Source organism: Panthera tigris, chromosome F3 (genome assembly GCF_018350195.1).
Source record: "Panthera tigris isolate Pti1 chromosome F3, P.tigris_Pti1_mat1.1, whole genome shotgun sequence".
Lineage (NCBI taxonomy): Eukaryota > Metazoa > Chordata > Mammalia > Carnivora > Felidae > Panthera > Panthera tigris.
This window is the reverse complement of record NC_056678.1, coordinates 28,191,127-28,217,310: the sequence shown is the minus strand read 5'-3', so window position 1 is coordinate 28,217,310 and position 26,184 is coordinate 28,191,127. Positions and strand designations below refer to the sequence as shown.

The following is a 26,184-nucleotide window of genomic DNA, read 5'->3' as shown; positions in this document are numbered from 1 at the left end:
CCGAGGAAGGAGGGTGGGGGGTGGGGGTGGAGAGAGGTCTCCGCTGCGGATCTACTTTGGCTCCTCCCGAGTCCTGCAAGGCACAAACTCGCCACACTAAACATGGCGCTCTCGAGCGTCCTTTCTTCGTTCTCCCTCCCGCACCTTTCGGCCACACTCAACATGGCCCTAACCGAAGGTTGTATTCCTGTAGAACCGTGTCGGGACAGTTCTCGCGAGGTTTGCCTGGGCCCCGACTGCTCCCGCCCTGCCTCGCGCGACCGCCACTGCCACTGCCGCCGGCGCCGCTCCTCCTCCGTGTCAGTTGTTGGGCTGTAATGGCGACTGGGCCGCCGCTGCCGAAGTGACTCCCGGGCGGGGGAGCGGGGCCGGACCTGCGCCAGAGGGAACTGCAGAGAGCCGCAGCTCAGGGGGAGTCTTGCTGTGGGGGAGGGGAGGCAGCCTTTCTGCCTCTCCTTCCTTCTCTGCAGCCCGGCGGATCCCGGGAGCCGGTGCGAGGCGGGCACCCGGTGCGTCCCCGGAGCGGGGAGGCCAGGCCCGGCAGCCCTGGGGCCGGTCGGGGAGGCATCACTGCACCCTCCGCCAGGCCCCGCGGGATGCACCGTGGGAGCCGAGGGCGGAGGCGACACTCTCAGGTGAGCCGCGGGAGGACGTGGCTGGGACCGCGGACGCTCGCTTAGCTTCTGCTGCCTCTGTCCGCGGTCCCGGGTCCCCGGTGGCGGCGAGAGAGGCGGGGCGGGGCGCCGGGAGTCCTGGCCCAGCCTGGCGTCCCCCTCGGGGAACCTCCCCGTGTCCTGAGCCTTTGCGGGGAGGGCCATCCTGAGACCTGGATTTCAGGTCCCACCGGTGCCTGCCGAAGACGGATTTCCTTCCTTACCTGCTAGTGCTCTCCCTGCTCCCGCCCCTCCTCTCGTCTGCAAAAGATGTAAGATACCTCTCGCCTTTGGTCTCCGGAGAAGTGCTCCTCCTTCGCTTGCAGATCAGGCATATTTTAGGAAATTCCGGGCAACTGGCTCCAGTGGCAAGGATGACTGGTTTCTGTTCCTTTTTGGTGGGGATAAGCGTTCTCAAGTATAGGAAAAACTTTGATCTTCTGCTCCAGTCTAGCAGCTGCTGAATGTAGTCTACCGATTTATTCACAAATGATTTAGTGGGAGATTTAAAAAGCTCTACGCTTTCAAAGTTGTCAGTATTTTTCCCCGCCCTCTTTTTAAATGTAACCCAACATGGTAAACAATACTTAACTGATGTCCCAAATACGGTTTGGAATTTCGCTGGATTTTTAGTTTTCAGATAGGAAGTTGCCCATAGGTATAAAATTTTAATGTGGTTTTAGTGTAGTAGCAAGTCTTTCATAAAAGAAAAAGATCCTTCATATAGGACAGGTTGTCAGGAGTAGTAATCAGTATCCATGCACTCCGCCTGATTGTTTGATATTTTTGTTTTGATGGCGATCCTTGTTTTGAATTTGGGAAAGTCGTTAATGGTTATGTTGCCATGTTAACGATACCTCCTCCTCTTGCATTTAAAGGTTTTAAAGGAAAGGCTGTGTTAGGCAGACCTAGCAACAGCCTGAAACGGTTTGTAGAAGCAATGATAAAATACTGAGAGCTGCTCTCCACTTTAAAAATTTTTTGGTTTAAAACACAGTTTTTAAACAAGGCCGTGTGCTGCCAGTAACATGAGATTTTGGGGGATTGGTTTTAGACCCATGGTAGAAGTTGCTTCAAACCCATGGTTGTGTAACATGAAATTAGTTTTGGTGTGCTAAATTGACCAACTCCATTCAGTGTAATAAAATAAATCTGAACCATTGGAGCGTCATTGCATTGAAGATGCTTTAATCAGAAAATAAACATCAAGCTAAAATACATTGTATGTGTGGATAAATACATGTATCTCATTTTTTCATAGTAGCAGGACTTGTGTTTGTGATGATGGTGACATCTAGTCAGTAAACAATTTCATACATATGTGAGATAATTTCCCTGATTCTCTGAGATATTTTGTTATGTAAGAGTGTTACTACTTAAACAACCAGCCTCCTGTGGGGGTAATCAATTTAGGAATTATGAAGTTTTGAATTTTTTCTTAGTGCTTTTTTTTGATTGCCAGTTTTTTGCCCCTTTTATAATACTTATGGACAGACGAAAGGAGATGGAGTCCTTATCTTACCAATTTTGTTATTTTTTAAATTGCTATGTTATAGTGGCGGCAAAAAAGAAGCAACTGTTTAAAATAACTGACATCATTTTTCAGTGTATCACCACATACGTTATTTTATTTAATCTTCGTAGCAATGTGAGGTAGGTTTGACAAATATTTTTGTTTTGCAGTTGTGGAAATTGACACAAGGAAGTGTGATGAATGATGCTCTTATTCCTGAACAAGTGTTTTTTGTTTTTATTGAGGTATAATTGACACAACATTATATTAGTTTCAGGTGTACAACATAATGATTCATATGTTTGTATTGTGAAATGATCACAAGTCTAGTTAACGTTGTGGAATTAGTTTTATTTTAAAATTGGATATTAATATAGATACTCTGGAACTTGGTTTTATAAAATCTAAAAAAAAATCTATTTTTGTTCCTTTTGACATACCACTAACTCCTTAATGCTTAATGATTGTTGTTCTTTAAAAATAGTATTTTCAATAATTTTGTTAATTATGAACAAGTGATGAATTATTATAATGAATGGCTTTACCGCTGTATGTACTTTTTGCTTGAACAGTACTCCTAAGAAATTGTAGTTGATTTGTCATCTTTCATTTTGTTTGGATACTCATAGTTATGTCGTCTTTGAAATTCAAAGCATTTATAGTCTTGGTTATGATAAACCAATATTTGGGCCACATAGTAGCATAACTGAAAAGTAGTGACATCTTGGTGACTTTATTCTAGTACTGGTGATTTAAAAAGTTAACTTGTCATCTACACTTGTGATTGCTAGTTTTTGCAGTGCAGGAGAGGTTGTGAAATAATTTCTTTATTGACATTTTCTTCTCATGTCAAACAATTTCTAGTGTTGCAAATAGTCCAAAAAAACCCCACAAATAATCAAAAGATTGCATAGCGGGTTTTTTTTTTTTCTTTCTTCTGCACTAATAGCTTTTTGTTTATTGTTATCAGAAGTGTAACTTTACATTTACTAGTGGTTATTTTGGTTTGTTATTTGCCTTTCTTGTCTAGTCTGTAAGTTCCATGATGGCAGAGTTACTCTGTTAACTATTGTGCACCCGGTGCTTAGTACATAGTAAACCAGTCAATAAATATTAGTTGAATAAATTGACTTAAGAGTGGTCTTGGCATAATATTTAAAAAAACACAACACTGGTTCATGTTCCTAGGCACATATCAACTCATGTTAGAAATATACTCTAGAGATATGTTCAAGTTTGCTAGGTTGCAGGGAATTACAGCCTGGGATTAAAAAACCACTGAGAATAAGCCACAGGTGGATCCTGAAAACTTTATTGGCTATTTTAATGATTTGCCTAGGTCTTCTGGCAGTAGTTATTATAATTTAAAGAAAATAGAAGGTTTAAGGCCCTGGCCTAATTAGTACTATAATTATAGGCTTTTAATAACTTGAAGTCACTTCTTAATTACAGCATTGAGAGTTTTAAATCTGAAAGGCCAGGTAGTCCAATTCCCACGTTTTGTACATAAGTGAACAGTATCGTATAGGGGAAATATCTCACCCATAGGTGGTTTCATAACTGGATGAAGAATTCACTATACAGTCTACACCTCTTTAAAGTCAGATAATTATCAAATTAGAGGATGATTGTGAATCAACCTGGCGGTCTGTTCATTCTGCGTCAGAGTGAAAAACTCAAAATAGGCCTCTCCATGAATCAAAAATATTTGTTGACTTAAAAATGAACCTCAACCCTCCCCTCTGTCATTGGGACTATAAGTTGGTACAAGTAGGACAGTGTTCTGGAAGGAAATTTGGTATTATCTATCAAAATTAAAAGGGCGCATATTTGATAGAGTTACTTCATTTTTAGGGAGTTTATCTTACAGAAATTTTAACACAAAAGCATAAGAGTAAATCTATAGGGAGTTCATTTTAACATTATTACAAGTAAATGCCAATAGTATTAAAAAATTAAAAAATGTCAAGAATAGTCCTAAATGTAGAGGAATAGTTAAAATTATAGTGTACTTATGCTGTGAAGTGCTATGCACTTGTTAACAGGTTGAGGGATAGCTAGATTTACTTCATGAGAAGCAGCTGAGTGTATCATTGAGTGCAAGGACCATGCAACTAACTTTCTGGGTTCAAATCCCAAATGCATCATTTATTAGATGCAGCCATTAGCAAATTACTTAAACTCATCTGTAAACTGGATATAATTATAGTTTCTCACCTGACAGGGCTGTTGTGTGAATTAAATGAGTTACTATTTAGGCCTCAAGCAAGCACAGTAAGCACCACATAAATGTTTGAGTGTTTGCAATTACTATTATGTCCTGACATGGAAGAATGTTCATGATATAATCCTGAGTGAAAGAAAAAAGTTGCATTACACTGTAGAATATGATTCAGTTTTGAAAAAACAAACACGGACAAAGAAATGTAGTTTGATTTTGTTACGATTTTGTATGTCCGTAGGAAAGGGTCTGTGAGGATATATGTTAAACTATCAGCTATGTTATCCCTGAGGGAGTGGATGACTTTCCTTTTTTTACTTTAGACACTTCTGTTTATTATTATAACTTCCACTTTTATAATTTTTGAAGCTTTTTTTCTAAAAAATATCAAAACAATTTCCTTTTATTATACAATCATATAAATGTATTTTTGAAAAAAAATTTTTTTAATGTTTATTTATTTTTTAAGAGAGACAGAGCACGAGCGGGGGCGGAGCAGAGACAGAGAGGGAGACATAGAATCTGAAAAAGGCTCCAGGCTCTGAGCTGTCAGCACAGAGCCCGAAGTGGGGTTCGAACTCTGGAACAGTGAGATCATGACCTGAGCTGAAGTCAGACACCCAACGGACTGAGCCACCTAGGTGCCCCTAAATGTATTTTTGAATTTAGTTGTTTTTCAGAGATCTGTAGATTTCATCAACATGCTATCACATGATTAGATTCTGTTTCAAAACTTTTGTTGATGCAGTTAACCCTTAAGTGTTTTTATTTTATTTTTTTTTATGTTTATTTATTTCTGAGACAGAGAGAGACAGAGCATGAGTAGGGGAGGGGCAGAGAGAGAGGGAGACACAGAATCGGAAGCAGGCTCCAGACTCTGAGCTGTCAGCACAGAGCCTGACGCGGGGCTCGAACTCACAAACCGTGAGATCATGACCTGAGCCGAAGTCGGTCGCTCAACCGACTGAGCCACCCAGGCACCCCAAGTGTTTTTATTTTCTACTAGCTTTGTGACCTTAAGTGTCATTTCTTAATTTGCAAAGTAAGCATACAGGCTAGATCAGTTGTTTCTTAAACCCAGGATTCCCAAACTGTGCTGTCAGGTACCTTTGATGACTATAGTGAGCTCACACAGGCACTGTGGAATATTTAAAAATTTTTGAGGGAAACACGGTAATATTTCACAGCTGTGGGGTATCTTTGTGATATTTGACATCTGTGGGGCACTGCTCAAACTATTAGTTTCAGGTAGTGTCTGTTACATTGTGCTGTATTCCTTTTGATGACAGGAAGTCTTCAAAAAACTAGGTTTGGGGGCTACTGTGATAAAAAAAAAAGTACTGTGCAAAAATCCATATGAACGGTAAATGAAAGTGGCAGTGTCCAAAGTGTTTTCAAGGTTTGGGAAGTTGTGTGTAGTAGGTGCATTCATTCCATTAATAAGCAACTGTGGTTATTTAGTAATAAAATATTTCTTTCAATTTATATGTATTTTTCAAACTGCTACTAAGTTGTTAGGACATAAATACTTAATAGATTGTATGGATCTAATAAATTGAAATAGAAGGCATTTTTTGGTGCCTAGGGGGAACCTTGAAAAAAATTACTGAGACACTGAGAGTTCTGTGAAATGAAAAAGCTTGGGAACCTCTCAAACTCTTTTGACTAGGACACTTACAATAAGAAATTTATTTTTTCTTAGGGATATAATTTACATATATGTATAAATATAAATGAATTGTAAGTTCCACTAAATAATATCCTACTACTTTTAACATACGCTGTTATTTTTAATTCAGTCCCATTTGATTTTATTAAAAGATGCTAGCTCCAATCTATCAGATTTTTTTTTTTTTTTTTTTTTTTTTTTTGACCTACTAACGGGTTGTTAACTACAAATTTGAAGAGCATGAGGCTGGATGACCTCTAATTTCTAGCTTTAATGTGCTTTGTTTTCTGATTGGTTATAAATGAAATCGGACTACACTTATTCAATTGATGCATCTCTGAAAGTTTGTATAGATGCTACATTTCTGTATTGTGAATTATTTTTTTTTTAATTTATTTATTTTGAGAGAGAGAGAGAACCCGAGTGGGGGAGGAATAGAGAGAAAGAGAGAGAGAATCCCAAGTAGGCTCTGCACCATCAGTGCAGAGCCCAGTGTGGGGCTCGAACCCACACACTGAGATCATGACCTGAGCTGAAATTAAGAGTTGGATGCTTAACCAACTGAGCCACCCAGGTGCCCCTATAACAGTATTTTATTAAAGAATTTCTCTGTAGTTCCAGGCTTGTTTGGAATTATAAATGCATATATGTATGCATGTAACTATTATTTAGTTAGTTATTTTACATGTTGTCAAAATAAATTACCTGCTTAGGAATGGTTAACCTCTTCATATTGTATGAGACTCCTGTATTTTTTTTTGCCTGTTTGCATGTAAGAATTGGATCCTGAGACTTATCAATGGGAGCATCCATCAGTCAGCAAGTAGGTCTGGAGCACCTAGTGTGTACTCTGCATGGACTAGGGATATATAGGGGCCTAAAACCTCTCCACAGTTCCATGTAAGCGACAGATATGTAAATAATAGCACAAGGTGGTAAGAGGAATGGTAAAGTACTGTGGATCCACAAAGTGGGAGCAACTACACTGCCTTAAGGAGTCAATAAACGCTTCCAATGAAAGAAAAAGTAGTTGTCTTTCTTTCCTTTACAGCCTTAGCTTAAATTAGTAAGTTATTGAATATGGAAGGAAACTTTTCAAAATTGTTTGTTTTTTCTTGGTTTTTTTTCCTTCCTCAAAAAGTGACACGTGCCTCTGCTTTAACAAAATTCAAAAACATATTCATAGAAAAATCTGCTTTTACTCCTTGATCCTCACTCAGAGTTAACCAGGTTTAGCAGTTTCTTCGGTATCAGGGAAGGTTTTGTCATGAAAATTTCATACTTAGGCCAAAAATAATCCTGACTCGCAAGCTGTAAAACACTTTTATAGGGATGTATTCCTTGAAATTAATTTGGAAGAATAAGTATTCAGGATAACTAGATGGTGGGTAAGCAAAGCTTAAGTTCCTATTCCTAGGGCTTTTTTTTTTTTTTTCCCCCTCATTATTCCCAGTCTTGTTCGTGGTCTTCAGTTCTCCTTAAGTAAAAGATTAGGACCACCTCTAGTCAAGCTCTAGTTTAGCTCTTCATTTCTTATCATTGGGAGACATTATGTTCTTTGAGATCCTCACCCTGCCTCATATTCCAGGGGCCAAACTGGTACCAAATGTTAGTTTCTTCTGGATTTCATAGATTACAGTAGATCTGCCTTATATTTGTAAAAGTAGTTGTTGGGGTTTTAAAATTTTATTTATTTATATATTAATGTTTATTTTATTATTTTTTTTTTTTGAGAGAGAGAGAGAATGAGAATGAGTGGGGAAGGGGCAGAGAGCCAGAGACACAGAATCCACAGCAGGCTCCAGGCTCTGAGCTGTCAGCACAGAGCCCAACATGGGGCTTGAACTCACCAACAGTGAGATCATGACCTGAACTGAAGGTGGTTGCTCAACCGACTGAGCCACCCAGGCACCCCGGGTTTTGTATTTTAAATGTGAAAAGAGTTGAGGCTGAATCCGCAGGTCACTTGTGTTTGTGTATTATACTATATTATGGGGGTGTTGGTTATTCTGGAAGTTTACTTGGAACAGTGTAATGGGTCTGACCTAGAGCTGGAAAGTTTTCTCCTTTTTTTCTAGCCTGGTCCCTACTAAATTTGTCCATTTTATATTTAGACTAGATAGTATGACTATTGCAGTCTTGTTTTTTCTCATTCTTTCAGGCAGCCATGATTGTTACATAGGATCTGATAGAGATGAGAGAACTGAAATGTAGCAAAGGTATGGAAAATATTCTCTGTGAGAGCCAAAACAATATAATTTCATTTTATCCCTAGTGCCAGGCACATAGTGGGAGCCCAGTGAATAATGGAACCAAATCTATGTGACTGAATGAGAGCCCTGTCATTTGCTTCTAGAGGATACTTGAGAATTGGCCATTTAAAAATATCATCTTGTATCTTATTTGTGTATATACCGTAAATACAGATTAGCATTTCTCAAACTTTTTGGTGTCAAGAGCACTTCATGAGTTTTTAAAAACTTAAAGAGCTCTTGTTCATGTGGGCTACGTGTATTGATATTTACTGTATTAGAAGATTTAAATATATATATTAGTTTAAAACATTTTGTTTAACGTTTATTTATTTTTGAGAGCGAGAGAGAGAGGGAGAGAGAAAGACAGAGCGCAAGCAGGGGAGGGGCGGAGAGAGAGGGAGACACAGAATCCAAAGCAGGCTCCAAGCTCCAAGCTGTCAGCACAGAGCCAGACACGGGGCTTGAACCCACGAAGCGTGAGATCATGACCTGAGCCTAAGTCGGAGGCTTAACCGACTGAGCCACCGAGGCGCCCCTTAAAAAAAAAATTAATTCCAGTATAGTTAACATACAGTGTTACATTACTATCAGGTGTACAATATAGTGAGTGATTCAGTACAATATAGTGAGTGTGCATTACTCAGTGTTCCTCATGGTAAGTGTACTCTTAATCCCCGTCACCTATTTCATCCATCCATCTTTTTGTTTTCTATAGTTAAGGGTCTCTTTTTCTCTGTTTGTTTTGTTTCTTAAATTCCACATGTGAGTGAAATCTAATGGTATTTGTCTTTCTCTGATTTATTTGACTTAGCATTCTACTCTGTAGATCCATTCATGTTGTTGCAAATGACAAGATTTCATTCTTTTTTATGGCTGAGTAATATTCTATTATATATACATAAATATATATATGTACATATACACATACACACACACACACCGCCCTTCTTTATCCATTCATCTATCAGTGGACACTTGGGCTGCTTCCATAACTTGGCTATTGTACATAATACTGCAGTAAACATCGGAGTGCCTGTATCTTTTCAGATTAGTGTTTTCGTATTCTTTGGGTAAATAACCAGTAGTAGAATTACTGGATCATATGGTAGTTCTATTTTTAATGTTTGGAAGAACCTCCCTACTGTTTTCCACAGTGGCTGTACCAGTTTGCTTTCCCACCAACAGTACAACAAGGGTTCTTTTTTCTTCACATCCGTGCCAATACTTGTTTCTTATGTTTTTGATTTTAACCATTCTGACTGTGAGGTGACATCTCATTGTTTTGTTTTGCATTTTCCTGATGATGAGTCATGTTGAGCATCTTTTCATGTGTCTGTTGGCCATATGTGAGACTTCTTTGGAGAAATGTCTGATTCATGTCTTCTGCCCATTTTTTAATTGATTATTTGTTTTTGTGTATGTGCTGAGTTGTAGAAGTTCTTTCTATATTTTGGATACTAACCCTTTATTGGATATGTCATTTGCAATATCTTCTCCCATTTAGTAGTTTATCTTTTAGTTTTGATGGTCATTTCCTTAGCTGCACAGACACTTTTTATTTTGGTTTAGTGCCAATAGTTTATTTTTGCTTTTGTTTCTCTTGCCTCAGAAGACGTATCTAGTAAAATGTTGCTTCAGTTGATGTCAGAGACATTACTGCTTGTGCTGTCTTGTATGATTTTATGGTTCAGGTCTCACATTTAAGTCTTTAATCCATTTTGAGTTTTTATTTTTGTGTATGTTGTAAGAGAGGTTCAATTTTATTTTTTTGCATGTAGCTGTCCAATTTTCCCAGTACCAGTTTTTGAAGAGACTGTCTTTTACCATTCTTCTTTGTTGAAGATTAATTGACCATGTAATTGTGGGTTTGGATCTAGGTTTTCTATTTTGTTCTATTGATCTATATGTTGGTTTTTGTGCCATTCCCATGCTGTTTTGATGACTACAGCTCGCTAGTATATCTAGAAATCTGGGATTGTGATACCTCTGTTCTGTTTTGTTCTTTTTTTTTCAAGATTGTTTTGGCTATTTGGGTTTTTTGGTTCTGGTTCTGTGAAAAATGCTCTTGGTATTTCGATAGGGATTGCATTAAATCTGTAGATTGCTTTGGGTAGTATGGACATTGTAACAATATTTGTTCTTCCAATCCGTGAGCATGGAATATCTTTCCATTTGTTTGTGTCATCTTCAATCTCTTTCATCAGTGTTTTATGGTTTTTAGAAGACAGATCTTTCACCTCCTTGGTTAAGTTTATTCCTAGGTATTTTATTATATTTGGTGCAATTGTAAATGGAATTGTTTTCTTAATGTATCCTTCTGCTGCTTCATTATTAGTGCATAGGTGCAACAGATTTTTGCACATTGATTTTGTGTCTTGTGTCTTTGTGTCTTGGGACACATTACTGAATTCATTTATCAGTTGTAGTCATTTTTTGGTGGTCTTTGGGATTTTTTATATATAACATCATGTGATCTGCAAATAGTGGAAGTTTTACTTTTTCCTCACCAATTTGTGTGCCTTTTATTTCTTTTTCTTGTATGACTGCTATGGCTTGGACTTCCAGTACTTTGTGGAATAAAAGGGGTGAGAGTGGACCTCCTTGTTTTGTTACTGATCTTAAAGGAAGAGCTTTTGATTTTTCACCATTGAGTATGATGTTAGCTGTGGTTTTTTGTTTTTTGTTTTTTTTTTTTTATTATATGGCCTTTATTATGTTGAGGTGTGTTCCTCTACACTTACTTTGTTGAGGGTTTTTATCATGAATGGATGTTGTACTTTGTCAAATGCTTTTTCTGCATCTCTTGAAATCATATGGTTTTATCTTTTGTTGATGTGATGTATCACGTTGATTAGTTTGTGAATATTAAACCACACTTGCATCCCAGGAATGCATCCCACTTGATACGGTGAATGATTTTTTTAATGTATTGTTGGATTCAGTTTGCCAATATTTTGTTGAGGCTTTTTGCATCTGTGTTCATCAGAAATATTGACCTGTAGTTCTCTTTTTTTGGTAATGTCTTTATCTGGTTTTGGTATCAGAGTAATGCTAGCTTCATAGAATGTATTTGGAAGCTTTCCTTCCTCTTCTTTTTCTATTAACTCTTCTTTAAATGTCTGGTAGAATTCTCCTGTGAATCCATCTGGTCCTGGACTTTTGTTTGTTGAGAGTGTTTGATTACTGATTCAGTTTCATTGCTAGTAATCAGTCTATTCAAATTTTTTGGTTCTTCCTGATTCAGTTTTGGGAAGTGATACAGTTCTAGGAATTTATTTCTTCTAGGTTGTCCAGTTTGTTGGTGTATAATTGTTCATACTGTTCTCTCATAATCCTTTATAGTTTTGTGGTGTTGGTTGTCATTTCTCCTGTTTCATTTGTGATTTTATTTGCTCGCTCACTCTCTCTGTCACTCTCTCTCTCTCATGAGTCTGGCTAAAGGTTTATCAGTTTTGTTGATCTTTTCAAAGAACTAGCTCCTGGGTTTATTGGTATGTTACATTGTGTTGTTGTTGTTGTTGTTGTTTTAGTTTTAGTTTCTATTTCATTTATTTCTGGTCTGTTCTTTTTTATTTCCTTCTTTCTATTGATTTTGGGTTTTGTTTGTTCTTTTTGTAGCTCATTTACATGTCAGGTTAGTTGTTTATTTGAAATTTTTCTCAACTTCTTGAAGCAGACCTGTATTGCTATAATCTTTCTTCTGAGAACAGCTTTTGCTGCATTCCAAAAATTTTAGACTGTTGTGTTTTCATTTTCATTTGTTTCTGTATTTTTTGATTTCCTCTTTGATTTCTTGGTTGACCCATTTATTTTTTAGTAGCATGTTATTTCACTTCCATGTATTTGTGTTTTTTCCAGATTTTTTCTTGCAGTTGATTTCTAGTTTCATAGCATTCTGGTTGGAAAACATGCATGACATGGAAGTTTTAAACATATTTATTAATTTATTTAAAATAACAATAAACCTGTATTAAAATAAATAACATTTTTAAGTGAAAAGTAACTGTATTTTCCAAAACACAAAACACAAAAGCATTTAGTGAAAAGAATAACATTGTTTGACATTTTCAAATCTTTTTAATATCTAGCTTAATAGAAGACATCTGGATTCTCATATCTCCTTCTGCATTCAACCTGTTGTGATATCATATGTCATGTAGCCTTTGGGAGACTGCACTATATATACTCAAAAAAGAATGAAAGTGAAAAAGAGAATTAATATCTTAATATTATTATGGAAATAATTTTGATTTCAAAGACTCCCCCTGATAGGTAGACCCTCAGAGATCCCTGGACCACATTTGGAACTGGTGGTATAGATTATAAATTTAGAGTAGAATAGGACCTTAGAGGTCATGTAGTTTTAATCACCTCTTGTGGATATTTCTGGCTTATGCATCTGGACTGAGATAGGGAATACCTCAAGGTTGTGTTTTTGGGAATAATCATGAGTTGACTTTTGGAGATGTTGAGTTTGATGTGCCTTTGAGGTTTCTGAATAAGCAGTTGGATATATGGGTTAGCATAGCAGAGATAAGATCGGGACTAGACTTTTGGCAGTCATTGGCATATACGTACATGGTATTTGAAGCCTTGGACGTGGTGACATTGCCCAGAGCATAATGTTAGAAAAGAGCCAATGTTCAAACCCTCATGAACCTCTAGATTTAAAAGAGAAGGGCTAGCTAGCAGAGGATACTAAGAAAGAACTAGAGAGGAAGTGGAAAATCAGAGTGTGGTATATGGAAGCCAAAGGAAATGAGTGTTTCAAGAGAGTAGTCAACTGTGATAAATGCTGCCAAGAGGCCAAGCATGATGAGGACTTTTTATTTGAAAATGCACAGCAGATTGAGAGATCTTTGGTGATTTTAATGAGTGCTGTTGGGGAGAATTGGAGGGTGCGAAGCACCTAGGAATTGCTTGAAGAGTGAGTGTATTCAATTAACTTTTATGAGAAGTTTGTAAAGGAAAAAGAGCAGTAGTAGAGGAGGGTGCTGGGTTGAGAGACTTTTGTGTTTGTTTTAAGTAAGAAGACTTGATTGAGTATAAGTGCTGATAGGAACAATCTTGGAGAGAGGAGGACGCTAGAGATACACATGAGGGAAAATGTAATTGATGGTTGAAGTTTCTTGTAAGAACCTGGAGGTGGGGAGATCTTAAAACAGATGTATTCTTGTGGCTCCTTTCCCCTAAAAGTTACTTTTTGTGTTCTTTTTCTATTCCCCCCTCTTTATGAATTCTTAGCCTGTACAGTAAGTGGGGAAGTTAAATGGTAAATATAATTCTTTAAAATTTCTTGGCTATTGTTAGTTTTCTTTGAGCCTTGCGCCTCTCTTATGAAATGAGTATTTGGGTGATACTTTGAAGTGTGGATCCCTTGTTTGCTATCAAGTAATTTATTTTAAGTTGCATGCTTACTTGAGATAAGGTGCTTCTGCCTTTTATATGTATCGTACTTTTTTTTAAAAGATGGTTCTCCATAGAGTTCTTTTTAAACTTTTTATTTATTTATTTTGAGAGAGAGAAAGGGAGAGTACGAGCACGTGCGAGAGAGTGCGCAAGTGGGGGAGGGGCAGAGAGAGACATGGGGCTCAAACTCTCGAACTGAACTGAACTGGAACTGAACCGTGAGATCGTGATCTGAAGTCAAGAGTTGGGGTGCTCAACCCACTGAGACACCCAGGTACCCCTTTATATGTATCATCTTAACCAGATACTTTTATATTATTTTCATAGCTTTAATGAAGTTTTATTTCTGTTTTCTGTTGGCAAGTTAGAGTCATCCTTAGCTAACTTTTGGAGGCTTTTTATATTTTATGTGATGTAAATAGAACCATGTCAAATATAGTTTCTTTTTTAGTCCTCATGATATTTGACTTTAGTCTGAACAAAGTAGTATTCATTTATGCTTTGACTTTTGCATGAAACAACTTGTTTCTCTAAAAGATGCCAGTTAAACTCACTATAAAATGGATACTAGAATGAAACTCTTGAGTCACTTAAATGAGTAATAAAAGTATTCTTTTTTTTTAATTTTATTTTTTATTTTTTAAAAATTTACATCCAAATTAGTTAGCATATAGTGCAACAATGATTTCAGGAGTAGATTCCTTTGTGCCCCTTACCCATTTAGCCCATCTCCCCTCCCACAACCCCTCCCGTAACCCTCAGTTTGATCTCCATATTTATGAGTCTCTTCTGTCTTGTCCCCCATGTTCATCTGTTTTGTCTCTTAAAGTCCTCAAATGAGTGAAGTCATGATTTTTGTCTTTCTCTGACTGACTAATTTCACTTAGCATAATACCCTCCAGTTCCATCCATGTAGTTGCAAATGGCAAGATTTCATTCTTTTTGATTGCCAAGTAATACTCCATTGTGTGTGTGTGTGTGTGTGTGTGTGTGTGTGTGTGTGTGTGTATACATATATGTATATACCACATCTTCTTTATCCATTCATCCATCGATGGACATTTGGGCTCTTTCCATACTTTGGCTATTGTTGATAGTGCTGCTCTAAACATGGGAGTGCATGTGTCCCTTTGAAATAGCACACCTGTATCCCATGGATAAATGCCTAGTAGTGCAATTGCTGGGTTGTAGGGTAGTTCTATTTTTAGTTTTTTGAGGAACCTCCATACTGTTTTCCAGATTGGCTGCACCAGCTTGCATTCCCAGTAATAAAAGTATTCTTAAAGTTTTCTGAAAAGTGCAATAGAGTGGTATAGATTCTATGTTATTGGTTTCTCAAAACTGTGGTCATGGAGAGGAGTGGCCAATAATTGATCCTTTAAAAACAAATCGTGTTGGGGCGCCTGGGTGGCTCAGTCGGTTAAGCGTCCGACTTCGGCTCAGGTCACGATCTCGCGGTCCGTGAGTTCGAGCCCCGCGTCGGGCTCTGGGCTGACGGCTCAGAGCCTGGAGCCTGCTTCCCATTCTGTGTCTCCCTCTCTCTCTGCCCCTCCCCCGTTCATGCTCTGTCTCTCTCTGTCTCAAAAATAAATAAACTTAAAAAAAAAATTTAAAAAAAAAATTAAAAAAAAACAAATCGTGTTGAAGACCTCACATGATCTTGTTCCTTTTCTTCTTCAGATTTATTTCTTGACATTTGTCCTTTTCAACACATGGGGCTTTTTGGTTTCTTAAACTGTGTCATGTCTTTTTTGTCTCAGGGCTGTTCCATGTACTGTTCTTACTGCCTGGAAAGCTCTTCCGTGCTGCCCTATATTCATCCTTTAGGTCTTAGATTTAATGACACTTTCTTCTTCACTTCCCAGATTAGATGAATTTCTTTCTGTTATATGCTTCTGTGGCATTTCTATTTTTCCCCTTAATTATTTTCATCTCATTTGTAATCTTTATGAATATCAACTTTCTGAGTAAATCTTTAGATTTCTTTAATTGGTGAGTATGTTCCTTCTCACTGCTGTCTCCCCACTGCTTAGCACTTTTCATTTCTACTACATACATAGCACTCAGCAAACAATAAATGAGTGGAGGACATGGGTCAATTTGAGGAAAAGGTCTTTCTTCAGTGTGGAAGAGCACAGTCTGATGCAACACCAGAGAGTTTGCTGAAACCTCTTACCTGTGTAGAAGAGAGGGTGGAATAAAACGTTTCATCCATAGACATTTGTGAGCAAGCCCTGTCCTTTGGTGTGAGTTTGATAAGAGTCAAGACATATTGGTTCAATGAGTATTCTCTAAAGAAGTTAAAGTGCATTGAAGTTTATGGAGCAGAAATTCCACTAGAGGTGGGAATTGAGGATAGAATTGAGGTGGGAAAGCCAAGTGCCTTGTGATGAAATTTTGAGAGAGTATGGGGGATTATGTTATGGATGGTAGCTGAGTTTGAATATTATGAGAGGCATTATGTGAATGGCCTGTTAGAGGCTTTCAGAGGTTTGAGAGAGAGAGAGGGGTCTAGATTTAATTTTCAGATCTGTCACTGAATGACCTTGGACTATTTCCATAGCCTGTCTGATACTGTTTCTTCATCAGTGAAATGGATATATGAATAGTTTTTCCATACTTTAAAAACTTTATTTATATAAAAAAACTCATTCATTTTTAAAAGCATTAACAAGAGAGAAAGAAAAACAGAAAAGGTATGGAGCAGAAGACCTGCCCCTTAGTAGTGTTCAGTGGGGAGGTGGGATTTTTGGTTCTCTGGGATTGAATGCTTAAGTGTTTTTATAAACAAGAGTGAAAAAAAATAAAATAAATGTCCCCCAAAGCCCATGTCTGTTCTATTATGCATACCGTACTGAGAAAAAGAACACCAGGAAGAGAACAGAAGAGGACAAGAGAAACCCGAGTGGAGCCAGGTTCAGATGGGGGCAATTTCCCCTGCGCAGTATGTTCCTACGGTCACAAAGAAGAAAAGGCTCCTTTTTGCTAGGAGTGGGAAGAAATGGGAGGGGAGAAAAAGGGTAAATAAGGGATCTTAATACATAGGGGAAAGGAAAGGGTGATGCGTTGTGTACTTTTCTCCTCAGCATAGCCTGAGTATATAAGAAGAGAGTATATAAGGGGAGAGAGAAGGATACAGATTTCCGGCTGCATTGAACAGAGCTCTTAGATTAAGGGGAGGAGTGAAAGGCAAATAAGGAAAAGGATTGTGGGTTGTGATGGAGACTTAGTTCTTGGCCCACATAGAAGGAACACAGAAAATGGTAGCTACAATTATTAACTATTAACTGCCTTCATGGTCACCCCCCATAGAGGTCTGTAATTTTAGCTTCTGGTTTAAAGGTATTTTTTTGTTCTTAAGTGTTCTGGATCTTCGCAAGAGAGATGGTCTCAGGTGGTTGGGGAATAGGATTAGTTCTCTCCACTGATGCTCATCTTTATGGAAATCAACAGTGGTTTTGGAGGCTTCGGGCTTCAAAGAGTAGAACTGAAAATAGTCTTTAGAGCTGTAGTTCTCAAAGCTGACATGGTATTGGGATTCCTGTGGACCTTTAAAAATACAGATTTTTGGCCTCTTCACAGACCCACTGATTCAGAAGCTCTTGGGGGTGGAGCCTCAGCATCTCAGTTTCTAATATGTCATTCAGGTGATTCTCCTCCTAGAGCTGCTTGAGAAAGCAGGTTCAGGAGACAGGAACTCTGCAGCTGCTTGGAGGAGGGCGTTATGTGGCTGCTCTGAAACTCTCTTGCAGCAGGAATGATTGGGAATGTATGTATGGATTATTTGGGAGAGAGTTATCTTTAAAAAAAATTTTTTTTAATGTTTATTTATTTTTGAGAGAGACAGAGCATGAATAGGGGAGGGGCAGAGAGAGAAGGAGACACAGAATCCGAAGCAGGCTCCAGGCTCCAAGCTGTCAGCCCAGAGCCCGATGCAGGGCTCGAACCTACGAGCCCTGAGATCATAACCTGAGCCGAAGTTGGATGCTTGACTGACTGAGCCACCCAGGTGCTTTTTGGGTTTTGAGAGAAATTTTATTATGTTGTAGGTTTATTCATGGAGGTAATACCTTTTTTAGATATAGAAAATTAGCCATAAACATGTATGATATAAATATGAACAGTAGATATAAAAATAGGGAAACTAAAAATAAGGGAGGAGAGGAAGTCAGATATGTGATTAATACAGAAAACAGAAGAGGGAAAAATATCATAGAAAATGGGAGGTAAATAGGGAAAAAAAGGAAGATATAATATTTGAAGAGATTATAACAAATTGTTTTTTAGGGAATGAATATAAATGTTTCTTTAATTTTAAGCGGACTTTCTTAAGTAAGAATGTACTAGTGAATGAAAGAACCAGAGATGATAACAAAGTATCGGGAAACCCACCTTCACCTTTCAGCTCACTTTAGCCTGTAGGATTTTAGAAGAAGGAATGGTATGGTATGGGTTTTAGGAGAAAGAATGCATTGTTTACTGATGGACTTAATTGAATAAGATCTAGGATAGTGTGCCTAGATCTAATTCCAGTTATTTCAATTTTTACCTTAGGATTCTGGCTTCTTACTGTCTGTTAGAGACTCTTGGCAGCTTGGAATCTTTGTTACTGGGTTTCACTGGAAGTCAGGTAGAGTTAAGGTCTCTTGAGGATGGCACTCCGCGATATCACCATACTTCCAAAATCAGGGAACTTGATTGCTAACAGTGTAATTCTCAACAGGACAGATTTGTTTGTCAGGTGTAGCCTGGGAGTTAGTGGTACATCTCTGTTAATTACCACAAATAATCTGTTCAGATGGGGCCACCCCATTCCCCTCTGAGAAACACTCAGACTTTATATGAGGTTGAAGCCGTATTTCTAGTAGTTAATCTTTGCTCTGGGTGAGTAGCTGGGAGAAATGTCTTCTCTTTCTGAGTAGTTTCTGCTGTTCACTGACTCTAGATGGTAATGTTTTACTGCTCCACTTTACCTGCTCATTACATTATGTCCAGAGTGAATAAATGAACCTCCAGGGCAGTTTATACATAGTTCTTGAACTTTTTTTTTGAACTATACGAAACTTTCTGAACTTTTTTTTTTTTTTTTTTGGCCTAATCATAGCAAGGCTTTTACTTAAGCAAGTAAATACAGAGGATAAGCATTATCTTTTGCTCCAGCCATCTGATTCATTGCACATTAATGATGGTATGCTTTTATCAAATGACTCCCATTATTTCCATGGCATCATACATTTAGTTTATTATATGGTCACCTGTAGCCCTCTTCTTTACACTGTTATCAGCAAGGTCAATTATGCTTTTTGTGTATGTGGTTTGTAGTTTATTTTACCAGTTATTCTTATAGGCTACTTGCAAAATAGTATATGAATTTCACTCCCTTGTTCTCTTTTGTTCCCAGCTTACTAGCCTAGTGATATATTTTAATTGTGTTCCTCTTTCTTCCTTAAGTGTTTTCCAGCCTGGCTTTTTAAACCATCTCTTCTGCTTCTGTGATCATGTTTATTGTTACTGCTATTGATTTACCCCCCCTCCCTTCCCTGTTTGTCCTTTCACTGGCAGCCTTGACTTTGATCCCTCTATTATTTTCTGTTTAAGTTGAGATCATAACAGCTTTCAACATTGCCATTTGCTTTTTTGTTCATGGACGGTCTCTGTTGATAGGAAGGTAAATAAGAAGACGTAGTCCTTAAAATCCATACAACCTTGTGGAGAGACTGATACACATGCTATTTGTAACTTTATTATATAATTTAGCACATTGTATACTATTTGTTTATATGTGTGCCTTCACTAGATTGTGAGCATTAAGTGCTTAAGGAATGTTCATTGAATGAATGAATGAATGAATGAATAGTGTGTGTGTGTGTGTGTGTGTGTGTGTGTGTCTGTGTGTGTGTGTGCGCGCAATGATAAGGGCTCTAACAAGTTAACAGAGTGCTATTGCGGAAATAGATGAAGTAGTAATAGTTCTGTTAAGGAACAGTTGGGGAAAGATTTGTACTAGATGACATTAACGTTGGACTTGAAGGATATTACTGCCCCCCAAAATTTAGGAAATAAGATGTGGAGGTAAAGAAATTTCTGGATGTTTAGAGAATGCATTCTAGATATGACTTTTTGACAGGAACAGTTGGTATACAGTGAAGATAGCAAAGAGGCTAAGACTATAAATTAAGTTTATCATGCTAAGGAATCTGGAATTTTATCCCATAGGTGATAGTCATTGAAGAGCTTTAGAAGCAGAGTTGCTAGGTTCTTTTTTTAGAAAGATAATTGTGGTTGCAGTATAGAGAATAGGTTAGGAACAGAATAATTTAGGAAGCTTTTACCATAATTTGGGCTAAAGATAATTCTCTGAACAGAGGCAAGGGGAAGAGAGAGAGAGAGGGAGAGAGAAGTTAGAAATATCTTAAGTTTTTTCAACAGCTTTATGGAGGCATATTTTATATATCATAACAGAAATGTCTTAAAAGATAGTATTGACTTGGTAACTCAGTAAATGATGGTGAAGGAGAGGCAGAAATGTCAAAGATTAACTGGATGCATGACAACCCCATTCGCTATGAGAAAAAGAAGAAACTATTTTGAAGATCAACAATAATGAATTTGGTTCTGAACTTGATAAATTTGAAATTCAGTGGGATTTGGAGGTGGCCTGTCTAATAGACTGAAAACTTGGGTCTAGAGTTCAGACAAGGACCTAGGACAGAAATATGACATTTAGGAAGTGGTTGAAACTATGAAAATGTGTGAGATTGCCTGGGAAGAAGGAGCTAGGAAAGAAGAGACTTACGAATGGAACCTTTTGAAATGTTACCATTGATGAATTGGGCAAAAGTAGAGAAGCCATCAGTTAAGGGGAAAAAAAAATCAAGAAGATAAGGAAAATAGGACAGATGTGTTTTACTGATTCCAAGAGTAGTGACTATTTCAAGATGAAAGCTTAAAAACCCAATGTGATAGTGTTATAATACCTTACTGGAAAATTGTGTTATACAGATTATATACATACACATATATACGTATATACTTAGTTTTAATTATTTTTCCTGTTTTATCTTCATAAAAACTAACTTGTGGGTCAGGAAAAAATGATTTTTTAGACTTTAGAAAGTATGGACTTTTTAGTCGAAGGATTGTTTATAAGAAAATGAATTTGAAGAACAAAGCCTAAATTTTATCAATGGATTGAAAAAAGTGTTTTCTGGTGACCAGAGATAACGCTCTCTCAAAAGAATTGTCATAGAAATTGTCATTGAAATTTTCTGTATTTTCTCTCTCTCTCTTGAGTGTTTATTTATTTTTGTAAGAGTGACAGAGCACAAGTGGGGGAGGGGCAGAGAGAGAGGGAGACACAGAATCCGAAGCAGGCTCCAGGCTCCAAGCTGTCAGCACAGAACCCGACACGGGGCTCAAACTGATGAACTGTGTGAGATCATGACCTGAGCTGAATTCGGAAGCTTAACCGACTGAGCACTCCTCTTTTTTTAAGCAATATATGTAACATATTTTATCTATAATAACTTCTCCTAATAACCTAAGCACTAAATAATCATATCAAGCTATATAAACATTAGTTTATAGAAATATGAAGAGGAAACAAAAAGTTACAGTACATTTTTACTTACCTTAATTCTTAATTCTTGACAGATTAAGTAGGCAAAAGAGAATACACAAGTGTTCAGTAAATAATTCCAAAATTTCCATATGGCTGTAGAATAAAGCCATGTTCATTGAACTGAGAAGGTTAGTTTCATTACTGCCCAATAAATCATCTTGAATAAGTTTGATCTGTTTGACTTGGTAACCTTAAAATAATTGGAAAAGGCATTTTGTGGATTGAGATTTATACTTTAAAGATAGTAAGAGTTTTGATAGATTAGATTCTCTCCTTTCTATGAAGGTTTTTTTCATTGTGCTTTTTCCTCATTTTTTTCTATCTTTATAAAAAAATGGTGATATTTTACATATATATTCTTACAGAAAGAACAGACCTACTTAAATAGATTCTATTAATAACATCCACTTACTGGTATGGGATAACCAGGGATTTTGAAGGGTGGATTATTGAAAAACTGACATTCATGAGACTAGACATATAGAACTGAATTAAAACTGTAATTATAAACTTCAACTAGGCATGTTATCTGAAAATACTTTTTGATGTATAATATACATTGAAAAAGAATGTAAGTGCACACAGCTTGATGGAAATCCTTTAAACAGAATACGTGCGTGTAATCAGCACCCATATCAATAAACAATATTATCAGTACCTCAAAAGCTGTTCCTTGCTCTAGTTCCAGTCATCACCCCTGCCCAAACCTACATAACCACTGTCTTTTTAACACCATAGAAGTTTGATACTTTAAAAAAATTTTTTTAATGTTTTATTTATTCTTGAGAGAGAGAGAGAGAGAGCATGAGCAGGGAAGGAGCAGAGAGAGAGAGGGACACAAAATCCGAAGCAGGCTCCAGGCTCTGAGCTGCCAGCACAGAGCCTGATGCAGGGCTCAAACTTACAAGCTGCGAGACGATGACCTGAGCTGAAGTCAGACGCTCAACCGACTGAGCCACCCAGGCTCTCCCCACCCCTTTAAAAAAATTTTTTATAAAGTTTGATACTTTATAAAATGGAATTATACAACATGTACTCTTGTTTCTGGCATTCTTCACTTAACATGTTTGTGATGTTCAACTATCTTGTTATATGTTGTTGTAATTAGTTCATTCTCATTGTTAAATGGTGAATATACTAGCATTTCTTTACAAGATGAAATTTTACATAAATGTCACACTCGAAACATTGAGTCCTTTGCATTTGAAGATGAGTAACTCTTACGAAGGTTTTTATTTGGGAGTAGATTTAAATGCTTTTCATTTTATTTATCTACCTTGTCCCAGCCTATCAGCATTAGCCCTTAAACATAGAGATTATGGACATAAATGCAGTTTTGATTATTTAATCTATTCTTCCTTCTCATTGGAAAATGGATGATCACTGTGTATTTAAGCATTTATTTTAGTTTTAAAGAAAAGAGAAGTCTGCCCAAAGAAAACTTTTGTCACATTGTTGACATATTATTTACTAATATAGAATAACTCATGTTTGTTATTTTATTTTATTAAAACTTTTTAAAATGTTTTTATTTATTTTTGAGAGACAGAGACAGAGCATGAGTGGGGAGGGGCAGAGAGAGAGGAAGACACAGAATCCGAAGCAGGCTCCAGGCTCTGAGCTGTCAGCACAGAGCCCGACCCGGGGCTCAAACCATGAACCGTGAGATCGTGACCTGAGCCTAAGTCGGACACTAACCGACTGAGCCATGCAGTTGGTTAAGTATCTTTATGAGAAGGAAAGTATCTTTATGAGAAGGAAAGTAAAGTGAGTTAATGTTTTGAACTACATTGGCATCTCTGATGGGAGTTTTTATGGTTGGAAAAATTTTAAACTACTTGCATATGTGTTAATTTTAGTTTTTCTATCTGTTTTCTATTTTTAGTTTTATTATTTTATTTTATTATTATTTTCTAATGTTTTATTTATTTTTGAGAGAGAGACAGAGCGCAAGCAGGGGATGGGCAAAGAGAAAGGGAAACACAGAATCCAAAGCAGGCTGCAGGCTCTGAGCTGTTAGCACAGAGGCCAATGTAGGGTTTGAACCCAAGAACCATGAGATCATGGCCTGAACCGAAGTCAGATGCGTAACCAGCTGAGCCACTCATTTATTTTTATTTTTATTTATTTTTATCTTTTTTAATGTTTTATTTATCTCTTTTGAGAGAGAGAGTGCAAATGGGGAAGGGGCAGAGAGAGAGGGGGGGACAGAGGATCCGAAATGGGCTCCAGGCCCTGAGCTGTCAGTACAGAGCCCGAGGTGGGCTTGAACTCACAAACTGCGAGATCGTGACCTGAGCCACCCAGGTGCCCCACAAAATAATTCTACTATATTGATAAGAAAATATGACTATTATCAAGCTGTTTAGTCAGCATAAGCAGATCGTTATCTTTCTCTTTGAGTCATGATATAATTTTTTTCTTTCAGTATTTTTTATTGTGCTAAAATAGATAATATAGGTGTACCTGGGTGGCTCAGTCGGTCTTTGGCTCAGGTTTTGATCTCATGGCTCATGAGTTCGAGCCCTGTGTCGTGCTCTGTGCTGACAGTTCAGAGCTGGGAGCCTGCTTCAGATTCTGTGTCTCCCTCTCCGTCTGGTCCTACCTGACTTGAGCCCTGTCTCTCTCTCTCTCTCTCAAAATAAATTAAATAAATAAATAAATAAATAAATAAACAAACATTAAAATACATAATATAAAATGTACCATCTTAACCATTTTTAGTGTATAATTTAGTAATATTAAATACATTTATAGCATTGTGCATCATCACCATTCATGTCCAAAACTTTTTCCATCTTGCAAAACTGAAATTCTATATCCATTAAACAATAGCTCCATGTTCCCCCCTTTCCTGGCTTCTGGTAACCACTGTTTTACTTTTTGTCCCTATGATTTTGACTACTATAGGTACCTTATATGAGTGGAATCATACAGTATTCTTCTTTGTAACTGGCCCATTTCACTTAGCTGATGTACTCAAAGTTCATCTCTACTATGGAATATGTCAAAGTTGCCCTCCCTTTTAAAATTTTTTTGTAATGTTTATTCATTTTTGAGAGAGAGACAGAGTGTGAGCAGGCAAGGGGCAGAGAGAGAGGGAGACACAGAATCCTAAGCAGGCTCCAGGCTCTGAGCTGTCAGTACAGAGCTCAACGAGGGGCTCAGACTCACAAACCATGAGATGATGACCTGAGCCAAAGTCAGATGCTTAACCGACTAAGCCACCCAGGCTCCGTCCTGCCCCGTTTTTTTTTGTTGTTGTTGTTTTTTGTTTTTTTTGTTGTTGTTTTTTTAAGTAGGCTTCACACCCAATGTGGAGCCTAACATGGGGTTTGAACTCATGACTCTGAGATCAAGAGTCAGATGCTTAACTGGCAGAGCCACTCAGGTATTCCAAAATTGTCCTCTTTCTTTTTTTTTTTTAAAGTTTATTTTAAGAGGGAGAGAGAGAGAGAGAGAGAGAGAGAGAGAGAGAGCAAGCACGTGAGCAGGGGAGGGGCAGAGAGAGGAAGAGGGAGAATCCCAAGCAGGCTCTTTGTGGAGCCCAACACCGGGCTTAAACTCACAAATTGTGAGGTGATGACCTGAGCTGAAATCAAGAGTCAGATGCTTAACTGACTGAGCCACCCAGGCACCCCTCTATTGTTAATTTTTTGAGGAACTGCCATACTGTTTTCCACAGAGGCTATATTATTTGGCATTCCCACAAACAGGCCACAAGAGTTCCAGTTTCTCCGCATCAACACTTAGTATTTGTTGTTGTTGGCATTTTGATATTGCCATCCTAGTTGGTGTGAGGTAGTCACGATAGACTTTTTAATGGTTTAGTTTTCCAAAGAAAAATAAAGTTATCAGATTATCAGGGACTCTTAACAGGGCATGAAGGTAACTTAGAGTTGACAAAATCCCTTGCTGACTTTCATGAACGTTAAGATAAATGATAGCATTTTCCTTTGCTAATGTGATAGTATTGATGTTCAATGAACGCTGGTGGTATGATTGCAGGTAAATTGGCAGGATGAAGAGCAGCAAATCAAAAGAGGTGCCTTTACCAAATCCAAGGAACTCTCAAAGCAAGGATACTGTCCAAGGTATGATCTGTTTGCTTTAAATTGAACTTAATGCCTTGTTTAGGTCGTGTGTGTAAAATTCTGGGCTAATCAGTAAATGAAAATTACATGTATACTTTGGTTTGTAAAAGGTAGATAAATTTTTAAATGAAATTTCTTTTAAACATACAAGGGATCTCACCTTCAAAGGTGTCCTATGGTAAACTTTTATAAAGGAAAACATTCTTTTTAAAAAAGAAGCAGTGCATGCAAAATTAGTTTTACACAGTTTCTTAGAAATTCTGAAAAATTCTGGTAATGTCAATAAGTGGTATAATATACGTCCTAATATAGTCTTAGACCTCTGTAGTGCACAGATAAGAAAAGGAAAAGTCTCACTGAACTCTTTTTTTTTTTTTTTTAAATGATGCATTGGGGGTAACTTTAATTTAGGGCATGATATATTTTGAGGTACATTGACAAGCTAGAGTACATCTGAAGGAAGATTATTGGGTTTGTGAGGGATCTGGAAATCATGTCACATAAGGAACATTTGGCTGAAATGAAATTTCCTAGAGAAGGATGACTCAAGGAACTATGTGGCCTTATGTTATTTGTAGGGCTATTATCTGAAAGACTAGATCTTACCTTTGTTTCTGTTGGTAGGTTTAAGTCTGGAGTACTTTTCTAATCTTTTCAGCATCATAATGTGAAATATATCACAATATAAAACTTTGTATGTGTGTAGGTCATTGGGGCAAATTGAGGATACTGCTTATTGTTGGAGACGT

The 26,184-nt window shown here is 37.5% G+C and overlaps 1 protein-coding gene across 2 annotated transcripts in view; it reads left to right on the top strand.

Moving 5' to 3' along the window:
• Positions 1 to 308: 308 nt before the first annotated feature.
• The window catches only part of CEP350 (centrosomal protein 350), a 150,930-nt gene continuing 125,054 nt past the window's right edge, over positions 309 to 26,184 (top strand). For both annotated transcript variants that reach the window (XM_042976344.1, XM_042976343.1), the window contains exons 1-2: positions 309 to 635; positions 25,350 to 25,435. In XM_042976344.1, the coding sequence (XP_042832278.1) occupies positions 25,363 to 25,435 (73 nt within the window). In that variant the 5' untranslated portion in view covers positions 309 to 635; positions 25,350 to 25,362. The remainder of the gene's footprint in view (positions 636 to 25,349; positions 25,436 to 26,184) is intronic.